The 21045-nt window shown below is 32.6% G+C and overlaps 1 protein-coding gene across 3 annotated transcripts in view; it reads right to left on the bottom strand.

Moving 5' to 3' along the window:
• LOC140449583 (uncharacterized) overlaps positions 1–21045 on the bottom strand; it is a 584439-nt gene that overhangs the window by 27565 nt on the left and 535829 nt on the right. For 2 of the 3 annotated variants that reach the window (XM_072542799.1, XM_072542797.1), the window contains exons 7-8: positions 6815–7057; positions 1775–1890 (exon numbers count right to left, since the gene is read on the bottom strand). In XM_072542799.1, the coding sequence (XP_072398900.1) occupies positions 1775–1890; positions 6815–7057 (359 nt within the window). The remainder of the gene's footprint in view (positions 1–1774; positions 1891–6814; positions 7058–21045) is intronic. The other variant, XM_072542800.1, reaches the window with a different exon arrangement.

The raw sequence follows: 21045 nt of genomic DNA, 5'->3' as shown, positions 1-21045 counted from the left end.
CAATGGACTGAGCGAGTCTCCTTGGCGGATTCCTCCTTTTAGTTCTATGAATTCTGTTTCCCCTGTTGGCATTATAACTCTGGTCTTGTTGTTCTTGTTAATTTCATTAATTGTCCTTATTATCTGATGGTTTATTTGTTCAGCTTGTACAACTAAATACAATACAATAAAATAACTAATATATTAAATAAAAGAGAAGAAAACGGAAGACAAGCACAATGACACTTAAAAATCTCGAACAAAGAAATTGAAATCAGGAAAAGACATATAAAAATTTAGGGATATCTAAATAAACTAACAAAAAATACTTTAGTACATAACTCCACTCAGACAACCAACTGGTTAAATGGTTAATAAAAATTCGAAAAAACCTCAAAAGCGCAAATATAAATTAAATAGACATCACATACAAAAACACATTCAGGGGCAAAGTAGATAAATGAAACATAACGGTAGAGCAAACTCAGTAGAAGCAATACAGATCAAAATGGTCAGAAGAACGAAAACATAGTTTTGCAGACCGTATGCGTGAATATCGGGCAAATAAAAACAACACTAAAAAGAACAGCGAAAAACACCAATTCACGTTGCTTATCGCCTTTCTTCAGGGAAGAATTCGCCAATAATAATAATAAGAACCTCCTAGAAAACATAAAAAAGCTGTATTTGAATGAACATCTCTATAAGACCATGCAGAACGCTGTACTGCTCTCGACGTCCATATGTGTACGAAAATTTTTGGGAGATACTTCAGCATACAAAGTCACCTAGGGCTCGATAACACAGAAAGAACACCACCAGTGCTCTATCCTTTTGATATCGTAGGTATTTGGGATAAGTGATCCCTTAGATGGAGTGACATCTTCTTGACGTGCCATCTCCGCGACAAAGGTTGGCAATTATCACTTTTATTCTAACTTTTGACACTACAGCCTGAAAGAGTTCAGTTTAGCTGCATTCAAACCATTCTCTCAGCCAGGACATTCTTCTTCTACTTTAGCTGCGCTTTCCTTGAATCTTTCCCTGCATTATTAGTTTTAGGAATTCATATCTGTCACCACGTATGACCCAGTACGTCATATAACACTTTAGTACTCGTTTTCTAAGATTTAGGCTGAGGTCTCTACAACATATTTGTTTTATTTATTAAATGCACTTCTAGCCTTTTCTATTCTAACTCTAATTTCTTTGGTGTAATCGTTTGTTTCATTAATGTTTGCCGCTAAATAGTTATAATTCTGAACTTGTTCTATCTTCGTATTATTTATGTGTAGATTGATGTATCTACACGCAAGGGAGTGTCTTATATTTAAGAGTTTCATATAATATTAAAAACAGCTATTTCCGTCCAGCATTGTACTTATACTAATGTAATAATAAATTTTCTAATCCTACTTATTTATCTATTTTAAAATACGTGTCAGTGTTTTTATTCAGTAACAGTACTGTTATCGATACCTGATATGATAAATTCTTTACAACCTAGTTAATTAGGTTTATGAAATAAAGAAAAACAAAAACAAAACCATAAAAGGGCCTCGTTATTACTATGTCTTAAAACTTACATACAAGTAAATAAAAAAGAAATATAAATAGGATATCAGAACAGCCAAAGTCTGACAACGTGTCAGAATCAAAATGTACACCAGAAATATCTTCAATCCCTGAAAACGTAATTTTTAAAATTGTATTATACGTTTTACATGAGATTTTCTAATAAATCTAATTTTTATGTATACTGACACATACTTTATGCTACTCACTAAATTCCTACCTGACTTACAGAACTGCTGGCTCTTCTGGACCCATTCTCGCTAAATCCAGAAAATCCCGCAGCACCACTCCTGGATCCTCCCACTCTATAAGGTGAGGTACTCCTAATTCGTACACCTAAAATTCATGCCAATTATTTATTAGTTTCATTTTTCTTAAAATCACAGATAAGTTCGTAAAATCTATATGTTAAAAACGTAAAAAAATGCAATAAAATATTTGTAAATATTACTCATTTTAATTGTTTGCACCACATGATGAATGACACACAATCTTTTAAACAAAACAAGCAGAATGTATACAGTGTGGCGCACCGAAAACGAAACAGAGGCATTTACTGGCAGATGATTCCTTTTTTGAAAAAACGCTCGGACCCGTCGATTTTGTTTTCGAGGGGGACACAAAATTGGCATAAAATCACTTTAACATTTGCAGCCCCTTAAGCGGGGGTGGCATCATCCCTAAAATCTTAAATGAAAAGGGGGGTCGAATGATCCATTATTTGAAAGGTCTTTCAACTCCCTTTATAATGATGTAAAATTCATGTATTCAATTCGGGATTTTTTCAGATTTATTGATTTAAAGTTTAAAGTAGACTTTAATAGGTACATCAAATTAGTTTGTACTTCTTTCAGAAGAAATTTGAGTAAAAGCATTTTCTTGATAAGTAAATGCTTTTATTTACTACGCCCATGGTTTATTAATAATAAAAATAGCAATTGAAGTGTCCTTTGTGACAAAAAAAGTTGTTTCTTGAAGAAAGATAAGTAGAGAATGCCACGTACTTATTTTAAATAGGAAATAGTACATTAGTTTGCGATTGATTTGACCAATCTTTGTTGTTAAAATATCATTTATTGCTTTATACATAAATTAACCATGGTATATTCCACGGCAGAAAGGGTTGAAATTATTGAAATATTTTTCGGAAATAATCAATGTGCTAATAGAACAGCACAAATTTTTAATGAGCGACATGAGAACAATAATGTGCACCGAAAATATGTTCTAGAACTTATAGCTAAATTTCGGGAAACTGGATCAGTCGCCAATAAAAAACGTAATATTGAAAATCCTATAAGGAACGAAGCAACAGAAGTGGGGGTTTTAGAGCAAGTTATTGTAGATCCTACATTAAGTACCCGCAAATTGCAAACTTCGTGTGGTGTTAGTCGACGTACTATCCAACGGATTCTAAAGGCCCATAATTTTTTTATGTTACAGTTTTTATATTGGTGGAGATACGTAGACGACGTACTGGTATGTTTCACAGGAACTAACAGGCAACTCGACCAATTTTTATCGTATATTAATTCTCTTCATAGTCATATTGAATTTACAATAGAAACAGAACAAAATCAATCCATAAATTTTTTAGATTTAAAAATTACCAGACTTAAAAACAAACATGACTTCTCCATATTTCATAAACCTACCCATACTGACACGACTATTCACAATTCATCATCCCATCCCACACAACATAAACTAGCAGCTTATCATAGTATGTTACATAGGTTAACAGCAATTCCTATGTCAAAATACAATTTTGAGACAGAATTAAATATCATTAAGCAAATAGCAGTAAACAATGGATACAACGAACAAACAATTAATAAAATGTTAAATCAAAAACTACACAAGAAAGCCCTGAACTTAGTATTTCCACCACCAGAGAAAAAACCCAGTACCTTCTGCTCGATTACATATACAGGCAAAATATCAACAAAAATAGCCAAACACATAAAAAAGAAAGGAATAACACCAGCTTTCAGAATAAATAACAACCTAGGCAAATATATTAAAAACAACAAGAGCCAACATAAAAAACACTTACACAGTGGTGTGTACAAACTTAAATGTGGCGACTGCCCAAAAACTTACATTGTTCAAACAGGTAGAAATTTTAATAAACGAATAGCAGGACATAAAAGGGCTTTCAATAATAGAAAAACAGATTCTACATACGCACTTCACCTTCTAGATCATAATCATTCTTTTAATGACGAATTTAAAATTCTCCACATTCAAAATAAAGGCCTTAAGCTATCTTTGTTAGAATCTATGGAAATCAACAAATTAAAAAACACAGATATAATTCTGAATGACCAGCTTGAGACAAACAGTTCTCCCCTCCTCAACCTATTTCATTAGAGACTATAAAGTGTAAACCCATGCCAAAAACAGATCACTTGAGAAAGGCAATTAGCCGAAACAGCTGTAGTGATAAGAATTTAAAATAAATTTTGTGGAAGTTTTGAAAACAAAGTTTTTAGTGTTTTATTGTTACATAAAATGAATTTCCATCAAGTAACGGTCGAATCCATCAATTAATAATATTCCTTCTGATTGTTTACTTTTTTCTAGTAAGAAAAACCAATAATTAAATATCATGCAGAAAACAGACTCTGGGGATCTTTTAAAAATAAGTAGAAAACGCTGAGAATTTAGACGAAATACGAACATCAAGTCCTACACTAGTAGGACAATTGTATTAGAACGACTTTGAGTGAACTGATGGAATTACAGGAAACTACGATCAATGACAGACACAGGCTCACGACTAATCTAATAATTCAAATTGCTCTGGGCTACACAACGATTACTCGATTAAACGAGTAATTCAGAAATAACAAGAAGTTTAAAAATGTAGCTATTGAACTCTGTCAATTCCATTTAACACAATTAACGTTTTTTAAGATTGACCGCTAAAATTAAACCTTAATATTGAATACTAAAAAAAATGACTATAAAGGTTGTAAAGTACAAAGTGGGTAAACAATTTTATTGATTAGGTGGTAAGGAACGAACTAAAAAAAAATAAACAATGAGGAAAATTTAAAAAATACCTTATTTTGGACAGATAATGCAAAATATTGTCTGCTACAATTGTTAATATTGCTATAACAAATATGAGAAATTCTTGTTTTTGTCAGATCGGTACTCAGTTGCTCACCCAAGGTGTTACAGTTTTTCGTATATAATAAGCGATAAGAGATATTTACTCAACACATACTCAATACATCAAAATGTTCCCTATTCTGCGCCACTCTTAGTAATTGTTGAACGTTCATGCCCGTCCAAATTCTGATATTGCGAAGCCATGGCATGGCTCTTCTGCCTACTCCGTTTCGGCCCTATATCTTCCCCTATAATTATTAATAGTAACAGGGTATATTTGTCATTCCTTATGTGGCTTAGGTACGAGGTATTTCTTTTCTTAATCGTTGTCATAAGCTCTAACTCTCTATTATGGTGTTTAATACTGTTTTATTTGTAATGTATTGTGTCCATGACATTCTGAGCATTCTGCGGTAAAGCCACATTTCAAAGGCTTCTTATGGTATTTAGTTTTAACGTCCAGGCTTCATCTCCGTACTGAAGGACTGACCAAACGTCTACTGTCCTAAGAATCATTTAATATATTTCTCAGTACTTTATTCTAAAAGCCAGAACAACGAAAAAAGTCAAAGGGATTTGAAATCTCATTTGGGTCCGTCGTCCAGGAAGTTTAAGTAAGTTTCCTGTGGATAACGCCTCATATTTGCTTTATTTTGTATTCTTAGCAGTTTATTTTTTTCTCGTGGTTATATAAAGCTGATAAATAAGCACAAAACCATTTTAACCTTTAATATCCGCGTCACATATTATATGACACATGGCATATATGAAATTAGACTCAGAACATGACATTTTATGGCATTTGACACAAAACGCGACATTTGACGTAAAACGTGACGTTTTGTGTTACATTTGACACATGAATTGGAATATTATGTGACATTTGACGCAGAACACGTGTTACATAATATGTCACGTTCTGTGTCAAATTATATATAATATGCCACGTTATGTGTTAAATGTCATATAAAATATCACGTTCTGCGTCGAATGTTACATAATAGGCCACGTTCTGTGTCAAATGTCATACAAAAGCTACATAAAATCTCACGTTCGGGGTCGAATGTTACCTAATATGTCATGTGTCACTTTATATGTCACGCGGAGATCAAAGGTCAAAGTATCTAAAGTAGTACTAAAGTGTCTTCCTTTCTACTCACATAACTATTCTATACAACAGTAAATGAAAAGTTGCAAAACAAGGTTGCAAGTAAGTTCATAATGATGAAAGTTCATACAGAATACAGCAGCTTCCTGGTAGTTTTGTTTTCTTCAGGTACCATCCTTGGTCTATATACCCCTCTTTCGGTAAATTCGAATTTCTCGAGGCCACCAGGATTCCTTAGTCATTTACCAGATGTCTTTTTCGTAGGAGAGTATGCGCCTACGTGGAGCTTGAGCTTGAATCAAAAGGACAGGCAGGATTTGCGGCTACTCTGGGATTTTGAATCCGGAACCTCGGTACAAGACAGCATCAGAAACCGCAGAAGAACTTGATGGTAAAGGTTAGCTACTGTTGTGGACTGCAGTGGAGCTTGTATAACATCCTTACCAAGACTGGAACGCATCGACTCTCAGCGCAGTTTCTTCGGTGTAGATCTTTGGTGGGACTCTGGTCAGAGGATCGATTTGCAGTCGGGCGACATGTCATCCAAAAAAAAAAGAAGAGTCTAGGAATGCATCGACATACTCTCTTTTCTTGGATGCTCTGTACAAGGCTTTGACACACCAAGTCGAAGGATACTTTGTCATATGTCCAAATATTTTCCTTTCCCTCATTGAAATAAATAAAACCCCATTTAAGAGCGAAAAACTCTTAGCCTAGAGTCTGGGTAGGCAAATAGAGGCAGCATAGCAATAACAGAGGGCACCTAGATGGAAGACGACTCTGTGAAGGTCAGAACAGACTACCTGCCTTGACCTAAAAATCACCAATATTTATGCACGTCAATTTCATCTCAATTGGTCAATGAAGATGTGTCGAGGCGGGGCGATGCACATTAGGCTACATATTAGTCCACGACTAAGAGCATTCGATGACAGCATTTGAGAAATGGTACGCATCTAAGAAATAGTTATTTATAAACAATATAACTCAGATCAAGCTTATTCTTTGTCTACAATAACCAAAAAACTTTACCATTATCACTACTGGCCCTCCTTTCGGTTACTGGTGGTTCTTGAAAAGTAAGCGTCAAACTTCCCCGAGGACTCTTTTTCTCAGGATCGTCAAACATATTTCTCGCCAAGCTTCCCCTTGGACTTCTTTCTCTTTCTTCGGGTCCAATACTACCTCTTGGACTTCGATCTTCGTAATCGTCGCCATTATTATTTCGGCCAGTCCTTTTGGGTAAGGTGTCATTATGATGATGGCCTCTACCACCTAAAACAAAATTTTTAATGTAAGTGTACTAAAATTATGACTGTTAAATTAAGTTGCATGATGAAAATAAACTTTATAATTAGTCATGATGTCCTGTGATGTAAGTTCTCATCTCCAAAATCTACATAATTAATTCCCCTAAAATAAGACAAACCTCCAATTTATCTATAACTCTAAATAAACTTCATCTACAAGTAGTTGCTACGTTAAAAATTATGGGTATTATATTTACCAAAAAGCTTTCTTGGAGATATATTTCGAAAACTAAAGGAAACTGTCTGCAAAGAATTAACCTCTTTAAATCTCTTGCCATTTTCTCTTTGGGAACCGACGAATAATTTTAAAATATATGGAACACTGATTCGCTATATCTTTAAATGAAATCCAAAATATACCTCGAAGGGAAGTCGTTATTATGGATCATATGAGCCACTACTTTATTTAAGAAAACCACAGATCTTTATGACATACTTTGCCGGGATCTGGCCAAATTCTAATAACATAAAAATAATCTAATCAACAACAACCAGCCACTTTCCATGCATAGATCCAAATTCACATTCAAAGTACCAAAAATAATAAGTTCTTTATAAGATAACGTCAATATGTCAAATACAACCACTATCTGTATTTCTACATATCCATGGAGCTGTAATCGACCAGCTTTCAATAAAACAATTTTGTTTCTGAAATATGTTATTTGCAAGTTAGTTTTTGGTCAAATACCATTCCAAGAATTAATTTTATCCAAGAATATAAGCGTTTTGGCATGCATCTTGTTTTTAGGGGGGAGAATTGCACGCCTAAGTGGACCATGTCTGTAGTTTATAAATGGATTCTTGTAAGTGCTTTTAAATCATTTTTATATTGTACCGTTTTTAACTCAAACGAGCGGTTTTTATTTATATAAATATATTTATTTATAAGTTTACAGCACGAAAATATCTTATCAACTAAACTTAGCTTATGTCGGAGCTACTTATAGATACAAGTTATTATGTACTAGAATATTCTGAAGTAGTCCACCTCTATTCTTTTCGTTGAAAGCGCATCGAAGACGGGCGCTATTGAAGTGCCATTGAAGCGATATCCGCAGCATCACCTAGTAAAGCAGCAGTCAAGGAAACAGCCTTTTCTTGTTCTGTCCAATGATTGGCTGTCGCAATAGCTTCAAATTGTCTAAGGTATATGGACCAAGAAGACTTTCCATCAAATAGTGGCAATTTGAATTTCATATGATGTGTCGTTTCATCTCTAGGTGATTCTTCTTTCACTACCGGATCTAAAGCTGCATTACCTGGTGGTAGCACTTTTGTATTGGTTATCATGCTCTCTAACTGTTTGATCTTCTTTTTTACTTTATCAAATGTTCTAGAAACTTCTTTGAATTTGTCATTGTTCTTTCTAGAAGTGTCTTCCATCATTTAAGAAACATTTTCGTCGTTTTGTCTAGCTACTTCTTTAATAATTTGAGACGTTTCATCGAATCTTTTGGAAACATTCTCGAATTTATCATCATTTTTTCTAAAAGTTTCTTCGATCTTTATTAAAACTGCTTCTTCTGCTGATTGAAAATGGAATGTCTCTGGGTCATCTCCATTCTTGTTGAGAACATTCTTTAGTCGTTCTTGGAGGATCTTCTTGAACCCGCTACAGTCTTACACTACATCGCGTTCTTCTAGTTGCTCATGCAACTGTTTTACTGAAAGTTGTACTAGCAGCATATTTGGTCAGGCATACACGTACTTTTTAAACGTTCTTTTTTTTTACAAAGATCACTACCGAACTACGCGGATGTTCCCGACGAACAATACTTCAAAAGTTCAAAAGTCTTTTTTTTTAGCAATCACTGCTGAATTTATTTTTAAATCTCACACCGGACACCACTGTACCATTTTTAAATAAAACGACCGATTCTTAATTTATATAACTATATTTATTTATAAGTTTACAGCACGAAAATATCTTATCAACTAAACTTAGCTAATATCGGAGCTACTTATATATACAAGTTATTATGTACTAGAATATTCTGGAATAGTCCAGCTCTATTCTTCTCGTTGAACGCGCATCGAAGACGGGCGCTATTGAAGTGCCAACACTTGAATATTCTAGATATATCCTTCTAAGAATTGTGACACATAGATGTGACTCGGAGATGGGCTATTTCGTTACAATATTCTTGCCCTTTGCAAATAGAACCAGATCGTCGGCATATAGTCTTCCCTTAACTAGCGTAGATCAGTGATCCAGTATATCGTTGATAGCCACGAGAAAAAGGGTTGGACTCATAACTGACCCCTGCGATGCTAAACTTTAGAAAATCGGCTTTAGAAAATCGGCACCGATCCCCAGCTCGGTGTACAGAAAAATAAAAAAGAAAAAGCTAACGCAGCAGTTTAAAATTCTAGATGAATCTGCGGCTTAGACTAGAATATGCTGGTGTCTGATCGGCCTATGGTGGAGCAGTACGGCCAGACATAAGGGCTTGCGGCTCGGTGATATTCCTCCATAGATCCCTACCGGAAGGGCGTAGCGCCTAAAAAACGGTGTATATATATAAGAAAAATAGTAATTGGACATTTACTAAGTGGCGACCTAAAAAGGTTAATTGCAAAAAAAATTAATTCACCTTGAGTTAAAAAAAAAATTAAATAAAAACATTACAAAAAAGTACGAGAATAAATTAAAAATCAATAAATCACTTCTTCTAGGGGGGATACCAGATATTTTCTTCGCTATTACCTAAAGTCGAGTAAACTGTAGAATTATGCACCAACGCATTCAAATGAATAAAGTGAATCAATAAACCAACGTTACAGTCTATTACCATCACCAATATTAAGGTTTAAAAATCAATGAGGTGTCGGTGATATATTGGTTTAAGCTGTCAGCGTTTCCGATCGTTTATTTTCAACGGATCTATCTAAATTCGTCTATATTTTTATTACAACGGAAAACGTTATTTTCTGAGTTTTTATACTGACTTAGTCGAAGGTCTGTTTGGTATAAAAGGGAGATGAGTTATTTTAACCTACATTCAGGACGCGAAAATATTATTTCAAAGAAAATACATAATGGAAATGTCGACTTATTCTTTTTTATTCCATTATTATTGTAATATTTTAATAGCATTATGTAAAAGTTGAAATGACGGGGAGTACGTGGATAATTTGAAATTTTAAAAACCAAAATAATACGATAAATACAGTGAATTTTATGAGATAAGATAGCATAGAGATGAACACATTTTATAAACAATACACTTTTGGAAATATAGTTAACTTTTTTTGTTATTTTCTTATCCGCATGGAGATATTTCAAGCTTCAAATTAAAATTGTTCTGAAGCTATTTTCTTGTGGCATTTTAAATTAATTATTATTTAAATGGGAATAAGCCACAATTAAAGGTTAAAATACGTTTATTGACGTTTCAATTTCCACTTCGGAAATCGTTCTCAAAATACAAATGTTTGTATTTTGAGAACGATTTCCGAAGTGGAAATTGAAACGTCAATAAACGTATTTTAACCTTTAATTGTGGCTTATTCCCATTTACATAATAATTAATTCAAATTAAAACTTCTCATTTGATTCATGTTTTTTATGTCAGTTGTGTGTTATACAGGGTGGTCCTTAAGTAATTGTACAAAAAGAAATTTTTTAACACTTTATACTTTAAAATGTTACGATTTAAGCCAGCTTTAATAAACTATTGATATGAAAAAAGATACAGGGTGTTAAAGTGGAAATTTAAAATTTTATTTTTCGCTATAACTTTTACACTTGTAAACATTGACGTATAAAAATTTACAACTGGGTGCTATTGGGTATCAAAAATTATAATTTAATGCATATTTTGATGTAGCTGATCGAGGGCGCCACATATGTGGCACACATTTGTGCTTAACTTAATTTTGTTAAAAAATAATAAAGATATATGTTTTTAACACAAAAAAGGTATACTTATTAATAACTTCAAAACATTTCGAGATAATCGCATTTTATCAATTAACTGCATAATAATTATTAGTTATAATTTTTGTTTGATAAAGCACTGAATGCACGAGGATAAGCATAATTTATAGTTTATTCTTATAAAAATAACTCAAAAATGGTAATGACCCGTCACAAAATGCTTTGTTATGGCTGCTAAATGTCTTATTGAAGGGAAGATTCTATTTTCTTCTTTAGTTACCGTCTCCGTATTCAGAAGTTGTCATCATGTTTACGATTTCCTGAAACCCTTCTCTATTGCTTCTATAAGCTTCTATACTAACGATATATAACTTTTTCTCTATAGTAAAATACTGAGGCAAGCGTCACGGAAGAAGCGCCAAGAGACGGCGTCACGAGTAGCGCCACAAAATAACGCGTCACAAAGTAGCGTCTTCACATCGATCCTTTGTAGCCAAGCACCCAGTTGTAAAGTTTTATATATAAATATTTACAAACATGAAAGTTATATATATATATATATATATATATATATATATATATATATATATATATATATATATATATATATATATATATATATATATATATATATATTGTGACAATTAGGGTTTATAGAAAATAATTTATAAGTTATATACTACATAATATTAGATATTTGGTTGTTTTAAATAAGTTATATACTAGAGAATTTAATAAAAATTATTTATGTGAGGGCATTTTTAAGAAATTATCATATAATAATTGTAAAAAGTTGTATTTTAGTAATTATAATATGGTAGATACATTTAAGTGAGCCATGTGACTAGGCAACCAACTATACATATGTGAGTGACAGATACTTACTCTGAAGTGACGTTTAAGAATTTTTACGAATATAAGTGGGGTTATATTGTTTGAAATGTGTATTTTATTAAATTAGAGTGTTAGTTACTAATTTGAATGTTTATTCTGATCTGAAAAGCCTAAATGTCAACAAAATTATCAATGGAACATTAACGAATTCTCCAGAGTGCAGAGTGTGACCATTGTTTACAGTCGAACATTCGGGAATAATGATTATGGCGGTGGATCGAACAGATATTTTTTTCGAGAACATCTATATAGAAGTTAATAGAACGAATGGAACATGATCTCTTACTAGATGGTTCTGGAATATCCAAAAGGATATAAATACCCGTGATTTGGATTCAAGATGGAAGTTTTTAGTCAGAAGTCAGGCCAGTTTATTATGAAAGTTAGTATACACATTTAGTGAAGTAAATTGTTCAGAATTTTCAAGAAGTCAGTCAGAAAAGTTTAGGAAGAAATATGAAAGTTAGTTGGAGTCAGTGAATCAAGTACAAATAGTCCAATTGTTTAATATAGTGAGTTAAATGAAGATTAAAAATTATGCATATATTTAATGCACATTTATAATTATACACAAATAATTATTGAAGATTATAAAAGTATATTAGAAGAATATTGGATGGACATTGGAAGGAATTAAAATTATATTATGATTGGAGATTAGTATAAATCAACTTATAATAATTGGATATTGGTATATTGAAAAGAAGAATAAATATAAATGGTGTTTGCTGGTGGTGTATAAATGCTGGTGAAGAAAACTATGTCTTAAATTGGTAGAAGCTGATAATTGGAAAAAGTAATTTCACAAAAACAAGGATAACCGAAGTACGAAGACATTCAGTGGTGATTAGAATCTATATAGTGGAAAACAGTTCATTTAGGCATTCAGTGAAAGAAAGGTACAAAATTTTGTTAATATAATTTAGTTAATGTCATAACAATTTCAATTTTGAAGATAGTTTGTTTAAATTTTACATTGTCTATAGAATTTAATTAGTTTTATAAGAGTATCAATTTAAAGATAGTTTATTTTAAATTTACATTGGCTAGGTTAGATATATATGTGTGTTTCATAATAGTTATAATAAAGATAATTTAAAAAAAAGTACTTACAAACTAATTCTTTGAGAACCGCGATAAAAACCCTATATATTATTAAAATTACTCATTGCTCATCATTCAAACAAACAACACATCATAACAATATATATATATATATATATATATATATATATATATATATATATATATATATATATATATATATATATATATATATATACAAGGATTTCCACAGTTTTCACTGTATTCCTTCACTCAACCGTTTTCTCCAATTTTTCCTGTTTAGCCAGTCAACTTCCTGTAGGTTTCTTCTACTCATTGCTTCGTCCACCTCATCTCTGAAAGATCTTCGGGGTCTGCCTCTCTTTCTTCTTCCTATCGGGCTCCACTCTGTTATTCTATTTATCCATCGATTTTGGTCTGCTCTTCTGACATCTCCGTACCAGGTTAACCTCTTGTGTTCGATGTAGTCTATTATGTCGGAGTTCATTCCCATTCTCCTCTTAATCTCCATGTTATTTATTCTATCTCTTCTTGTTACTCTGCAGCTTCTCCTTAGGAATTCCAGCTTTGTTGCTCTTATTTTGTTTTTGGTTTTCTTATTTATTGTCCAATTTTCACACCCATAAGTGAGGATACTTCTTGTCATGGTATTATATATTTTTTTCTTTATTTTCATGCTGATGTTCTTATCCCATAGTACCGGGTTCAATTTTCGTATGCAGTCTCTTGTTTGTCCTAGTCTATTTTTTATATCTTCCTCCGTTGTTCCTTGGTTTGATATTATGAAACCCAAATACTTATACTTGTCTGTTCCTTTGATTTGTTTACCTTCGTCTATTTCCAGCTGTTTTATTTCTGTATTCTCCGTTGTTAGGTATTCAGTTTTCTTTAGGTTTATTTCCATCCCATTCTTTGTATATTCCTGCTCCAGTTTTCTCATCACAAAACTGAGGTCATCCTCGTCTTGTGCGATCACTATTTGGTCGTCGGCAAAACTTAGCGTATATAGATATTCGTTCCTTACTGGTATACCCATTCCTTCGCACTTTCTTTTCCATGGTTTCAGGGTTTTTTCCAGAAATATTTTGAACAGGGTGGGGGATGTGGAGCAACCCTGTAGTAGTCCCTTTGTCGTCTTAAATGGACTGCATATTCTATTGCCCGTTTTGATAGCTACTTCGTTATTCTTGTAGAGTGCTTTTACCGCGTTTATTAATCTTCGTGGAACTTCGATGTCTTCCATTGCATCCACAACATGAAAGTTATGAGGAAAAATAAAATTTTAAATTTCCACTTTAACATACTGTATCTTTCTTAATATCAACATTTTATTAAAGCAAGTTGGCTAAATCGTAATATTTTAAAGTGTAGAATCTACTGTTTTTTTGGTACAATTACTTAAGGAGCACTCTGTATATGAGATCCCTAACATACATCGGTAGCACCACATTTCAAATGCCTCTAACCGTTTTATAGCATCTTCTTTGAGACTTCGGCTTCTTACTAATATCTAAGACTTCTTAGGCGTATATTGATACTTAAAGATAAATTGCAGAGAATCTTCCTAATTCCGTTAAAGAGCCTTTGGCTTTTTAAATATGAGCTTTTATTTCGTAATTTTGATCCTTGGTATCCTTAATTTTGCAGCCGATGTGACATATTTTCTCCACTTTTTAACGGTGTATCGTTTATTGTAATTTGGGCGTTTATGTTGGTGTTCTTAATAATTATCATTATTAAAGCGAATCTTTTTTTAGACGAGGCATCAACGAGGACAGCCTGCGGTCGTCCTCGTTGATGCCAGGGAACGGAAGATAAATGTTAGCGGCGTTCTGATAAGTAGGATAAACAAAGATCTTTAGTCAATACCCAAAGACCGTGGAGCGTCCGATCAAGGCGAGGTGCGGTACGGAAGCGATCGATCAATAGTCAATCGCAGAGAAAGGAAAAGACTGTGGACTCTGATCAGTACTCAGAGGTTGGGGTAGAAATTCTTGCCAGATCAATGTTCCGGATCGATCACGTTGTTCTTCACGGCATATTATATTTTTGGCCAGTGTTCCACTTCCAATCTCACTTAAAAGTACTCTAGTGAGGTAAATTAAATTATTAAAAGATTTCATTTGTTTTATGTTGAGTAAGACAACAAAAATTTTCTGATCTGCAAAAATTTTCACAAAATAAACGATTAAGAAAACAATAATTGGCATATTATTATTGTCTAATGATCTCTTCGTGCAAGCCCACGTTTTTCTATTTATAGAAAACAACATTCGACGCAGAAATAGTAATTCCTTGATTCATTGTCCGGACTTTGCTAAAAACGTTTTGTTTTCTGTGTTATCTAGAGAATTAGCCTTGATTAACTTACTTCACAAAATATTCATGCGTCTGGCGAACCGAGTTGGAATTTAGTAAAGCTTGAATTAGCCCTTGAACTTTAATCCAATTATTTCTGCAAAGTCGCTTTTATTCAGACGACAAGGAGCGATAACAGCTTGCAAAATAAAACATTTTTCAAATGAGTTTTCTACTAATAGTTCAGTCAGCGGTGGAGTTTTCGAACTTGGAGAGTGATTCGGTATTTGAATTATTTTGTTTCTTTTTTATTAGATCTATGGACTTGTGATTGTGCTTTTGTGTATTGGAGGAATTCATCAAAATCTAATCTTGGAGGAAATACTGTCAAAAATCACTGTCAAAAATACAAATATTATATAGGCATGCAAATAACCAACAATGACAAATTAGACGAAGAAATTAGACACAGAAATAACCAGGCACGGCAAGCCAATAGAAAATTTAACAGTATACTGTGGGACAAAACAATCTCCAGAGAAAACAAATACAAAATCTATACCAGCATTATAAAAAGCATTGTTACATATGGAAGTGAAGCATGGCCACTAAAAGGAAAAAACAATAGAAGCAACAGAAATGGACTTTTGGAGAAGAGCGGCTGAAAACTCAAGATTAGACAGAGTTAGAAACGAAAGAATACAAGAAATTACGGGTGTTAGGCACAATATAACAGAGGACATCGGAATAAATCAACTAAGATGATATGGACACGTCCAAAGCATGGATGATCACATAATACAGATCGAAATGGAAAAGTCGTAACAGATAAAGATAAGATAATTAAGGTAGTTAAGAAATTTTACACAGAATTATATAAAGAAAGGGGCAAGACAGACGGCACCAAGTTGAGAAAAGTCCAGAATGTGGGTTCAGAGGATATAACAATCGAAGAAGTCTTAAAGTCATTAAATCGAATGAAACATAATAAAGCAGCTGGTGATTACCAAATCGTTATTGAGGCAGTTAAAGCAGGAGGAAGGACAGTATTGAAAGCATTGACACAATTATATAACTTATGCCTTACAAAGGAGGTTACACCATCCCAGTGGAATAAAGCTGTTATAGTATTCATGCACAAAAAGAGAGAAATAGGAGGATTTAGAGCTAGATACGGAACAAATGATCATTTGCAAACCATTAAGTCGTTGATTGAAAAAACTTTTGAATATAATAGACCCCTGATACTTGTCTTTGTCGATTTTGAAAAAGCATTTGATACGGTCAATCAAAGTGAAATGCTCCAAGCTCTAACACAATGTAGAATAGATCATCGATACATATCCCTCATCAGATACATCTATCAGCATGCTACAGCCTGTGTAAGACTTAATGAAGATACTGGGACCTTTGGTATTGAAAGAGGCGTTCGGCAAGAAGACAACATGTTTCCTAAATTATTTACAACTTTGCTTGAATACGCTTGTAAAACAATAGATTGGAACGAAAAGGGCATCAATGTAGATGGAAAATTCTTAAATAACCTGTAATTTGCAGATGATATCGTTCTTATTGCAGACAGCTTTGATCAGGCACAGATAATGCTCCAAGAACTCCATACTGCCACAAAAAGAGTTGGTCTTAAAATAAATTTTTTAAAAACACAATTTATGACAAATTTAGTCCACAACAAAAACATCTCAGTAGAAGACAAAGATATTGAGCCAGTTGACTCCTATAATACTTGGGCCATGAGATCAGAATAAGTCGAGACAACCAAACAATCGAGCTGAAAACAAGAATAAACCTAGCTTGGGCTGCATTTGGAAAGATGAAGGATATTTTTAGGCCTAAGATTCCAATGTATCTGAAAAGAAAAGTATTTAATCAGTGTATTTTGCCAGTGATGACCTACGGCGCAGAAACCCTAACACTCACAAGAACAACAGTGAGTAAACTACAAGTTGCGGAAAGGGCAATGGGCAGAATAATGTTAGGGATTAGAGGAATAGAGGTCGATCCCCAACGAGATGGACAGATGACATAAAAAGAGTGACTACAAATTGGATTCTATGAGGCTAGGCTCTATATTGGATTAGAGGCTAGTTGATGATGATGAAGCACACAAGAAAAAATCGAGTGGTGTCAAATCTAGAGACATACAGGGCCAAAAAATTTAAGAAACACGACTAATAACTCTATATCTTCTAAAACGATTTTTAAGATAATGCCCTATATCTAACGTACTGGTACATACTTAATACTTAAATGCGTCGTTAAAATGTTACAAAACAGGCATTAACTAATTGAGAGATTATTTACTCAATATCCACAAGGAAACAGAGTTCCTGTATTTGGCTGTATACCATATATTAAAAATTTTGAATAAAATACTTTATAAAAGATATATAAAAAACCCAGTTGGGCTATGTTGCTTTGACAAAGTCCTCGTAGACATACCGTCTCAGGACTCGCAACTAATGTAGAGTCATATGTCGCCCTGTTACCTATCCAACGGTAACTTTAACATCTTAAATGTAAATTAGACATAATGTAGATCAAATATTATTTAACAATTTTTAAAGGGTTTTTACCCACATATTTAGTGGCTACATCCATGTATTAATTTGACACTGATGATGGAATATTTATTTCGAAAACGTTTTGTCAATGCAACATAGCCTAACTGGGTTTTTTATATACCTTTTATAAAGGATTTTATTCAAAATTTACTCAATGTTCATTAGATTTTAATGAATTTTGTTTTGTGAAAATTACTTATCACTTTTTATAGGAACAAAATAGTTATTAAATAAAAATTATGTTCGGTATCGGTAGTTTGAGAAAAATCTGCAAAAACTTATTTTTTCAATTAGAAGGATATATTTACATATACCTAAACACTTAGTAGGGAGTACCTAAGGTGAGTACCTTCTTAGCCAGTTGTATGAAGATAACCTGGCAGATCTTCAAATGGACGTATATCTATCTGACAAATGCACTTTGGAGAAGTACCACAAGGATGCGTTTTATCTCGCTTATTATTCAACATCTATTCAGAGTTCATAATGCGCAGAGTCTTAGATCTTTGGAATGGAGGAGTAAACCTAGGCTGTGTAAAGATATCTAACTTAAGTTTCGCAGACGATACTACACTTAGCATCTACTCTTAAAAAATTACTAACTTATTAAAAATGCTAGAGGTAGAATCCTGGAAACCATCAGGGTCTTTTCACTCTAATGTCACAAATTGGTCACATTGCTCCTTTTGTGATTCTTTCTCAAGATAACATGTTCCTTTCCTAACTTGGCTGCACCGCACTGAAGAAGACCAATAGTCATCTTTGGTTTCCTGTTTTGCGAGACATGCCACTACATATATATATATATATATATATATATATATATATATATATATATATATATATTGTTAAGCTATGTAAAATTAAAAATAATATTGGTTTGCTCTTAATATATTTCAAATTATAAAACATAATAATTCAAAATATTTCAACTGATAAACTATGAAAGATATTTCAAAGAAATGAAAGTCCATTATCTTTGGATTACCTGTAGTAAACAAAATTTAAGATATGCATAAATTATTTTCTTTGTAAAATATATTTGAGTGAACGTAGTGAATTGAACAATACGACCGGGTTTTCCAAATGGACTTGTACAGTGAATAAAGATAATAGGGTAGAATTTAGAAATTATATTTCTCCGTTAGTTTTTAAGAATTTGTAGAAACGATTAACATGTTAATAGTTTTTAGGAAAGTTATAATTGTAGTTAAGGTTGTTGTTTGTTATCTAAATGGGGATAAATATGACGAACTTTGATTGGCAAAGAGTGAAAAAAAGTGGGAGAGATAGATGAATGAGAGTTTAGCTAGATTTTAGAGGAAAAAAAGATCATCAGTTGTTTTCCAAGGGTGCAAGGCGAACAGTCGTAGTTCTTTGGCGGTTCCCAAATGATAGTAAGCATTAGAAGTGAATGTTTGTGAGTTTTCGTGGACTAAGTGTATCCTGACAGAAGCTGATCCAGTAAAATATTGTAAGTCATACTTTTCTACTTATATATTCCAAGAGTCACTGTTCAGGCCGGAACGAGAGATTCAGTTTATCGAGAGGAGAAGAGTCTAGAGTTTTTTTTTAACGATACGTGCATCGGAAGGAGATCATTGAAGACGAGAGGCTCGCAATAATTTGTTGTAAGATTGCTGAGTACCTAGGGAACTGCTAAGAATAGATAGTGTAGGTTACAAGGAACAAGGATTTGGACAACTCATCATCAGAGAGATAGTTTTTTTTAACATTCGTCAGTTTTTCTTTATCAATAAAGTTTTTTTTTAATTGCTTCAGAAAAGATAGAAATATTTATCAGGAGATATAGAACAACAATTTTGATTTGAAATTTTAATTTATATAGTGTATAACATTAACAATTTTGATAATCCTTATATGAGATATTTTTGTTTAAGATATTTGAGTGTGAATTTTATTTCAATATATAATTTTGTATCATATATGACTATTATTCCGATATTCCTTAGACCTTACCTATCATATGTAAAGCATAGATATTGAAGCACGAATATAACCCTGAGATAAGAGAATTAAATAGTGTGATAAAATCATAATTGCATCATTTAAATAAGTTTAATTAATTAATTAATTAGCTAATTAATGGCTTGGCGCACCTCTGACTTTTAATATCACATTAATATATACATATATATATATATATATATATATATATATATATATATATATATATATATATATATATATATATATATATATATATAATACGTCGTATCAATGTCTACCTTTATCATCAAGATCTTTTAACGAACCCCTACTAACTGGACTGTAATTGTGCTAGAAAAACATCGACATTTAATCTTGGCAAGTTGATATTTTATAGCGTTTGTGAATTAACAACTTAGTCAAGTGAGATTACTTCTGGTGACGATTTTCTCGGATTTATGTTAAATGAATTTTACAAACCTGTTAATGAAACCATACTTTTAAAAGGAAATTGAAGTGTAAATTTAATTTAAATTATTTTTAAAGGTCTTTAAACGTAGTTTTAAAGATGTTTTTAAGAAAGTATTATCTGGATGAAGCTGATTACATAGCAACTCGCTGCAAAGGATAATGGTCTGGTTATTTTAAACTGAAACTGGTCTGAAATAATTTTAGAAATAATACAGATTTTAATAGTGATAATTTTATGTTGTGATACAAAAACTCTGCGACTCCATACATCGATGGCGTCACGACAAAAAGGCATAAGCGCCAAAATTTATAAATTTATGTTTTGGTATCAAAATAAAATACATTTTACGTTCTATCGACTATGAAAATGACGCAGGTGTAAAAAATTCCAACTCGACTAAAATAAGCTTTGAATTTTCTAACCGCCAAACGAGTTTCTTAAAAGATGAGACACCGAAATCAGTAAGCGACAAGATCCGTAGTGAAAGGTGGTGCTTACGTCTTGGGTCTGAAAACGTGGTTATATCAATAATTTAAACAATAATTTGAAATATTATTAATATTTAATGTTTTGTTAAGCGTTTAGTTAGATTATTTATCTTGAGAAATCAAAATATACCAGAATGTACAATTTAACCGACTGTCGGTTAGGCCTTTTCAGAAAAATTTTTTTCGTTTATCTAACCGCCATTTGACTATTTAAAATACACTATGACTTAGATTTGCCATAGAAAAGTTACTACTTAACCGACTTAAATAAGGTTTGAACCTAAATAAAATATATATTGACTTTGTTGTATAGTTTTCTTT

This window comes from Diabrotica undecimpunctata, chromosome 9, assembly GCF_040954645.1.
Source record: "Diabrotica undecimpunctata isolate CICGRU chromosome 9, icDiaUnde3, whole genome shotgun sequence".
Lineage (NCBI taxonomy): Eukaryota > Metazoa > Arthropoda > Insecta > Coleoptera > Chrysomelidae > Diabrotica > Diabrotica undecimpunctata.
This window is presented reverse-complemented; position numbering and strand designations above follow the sequence as displayed.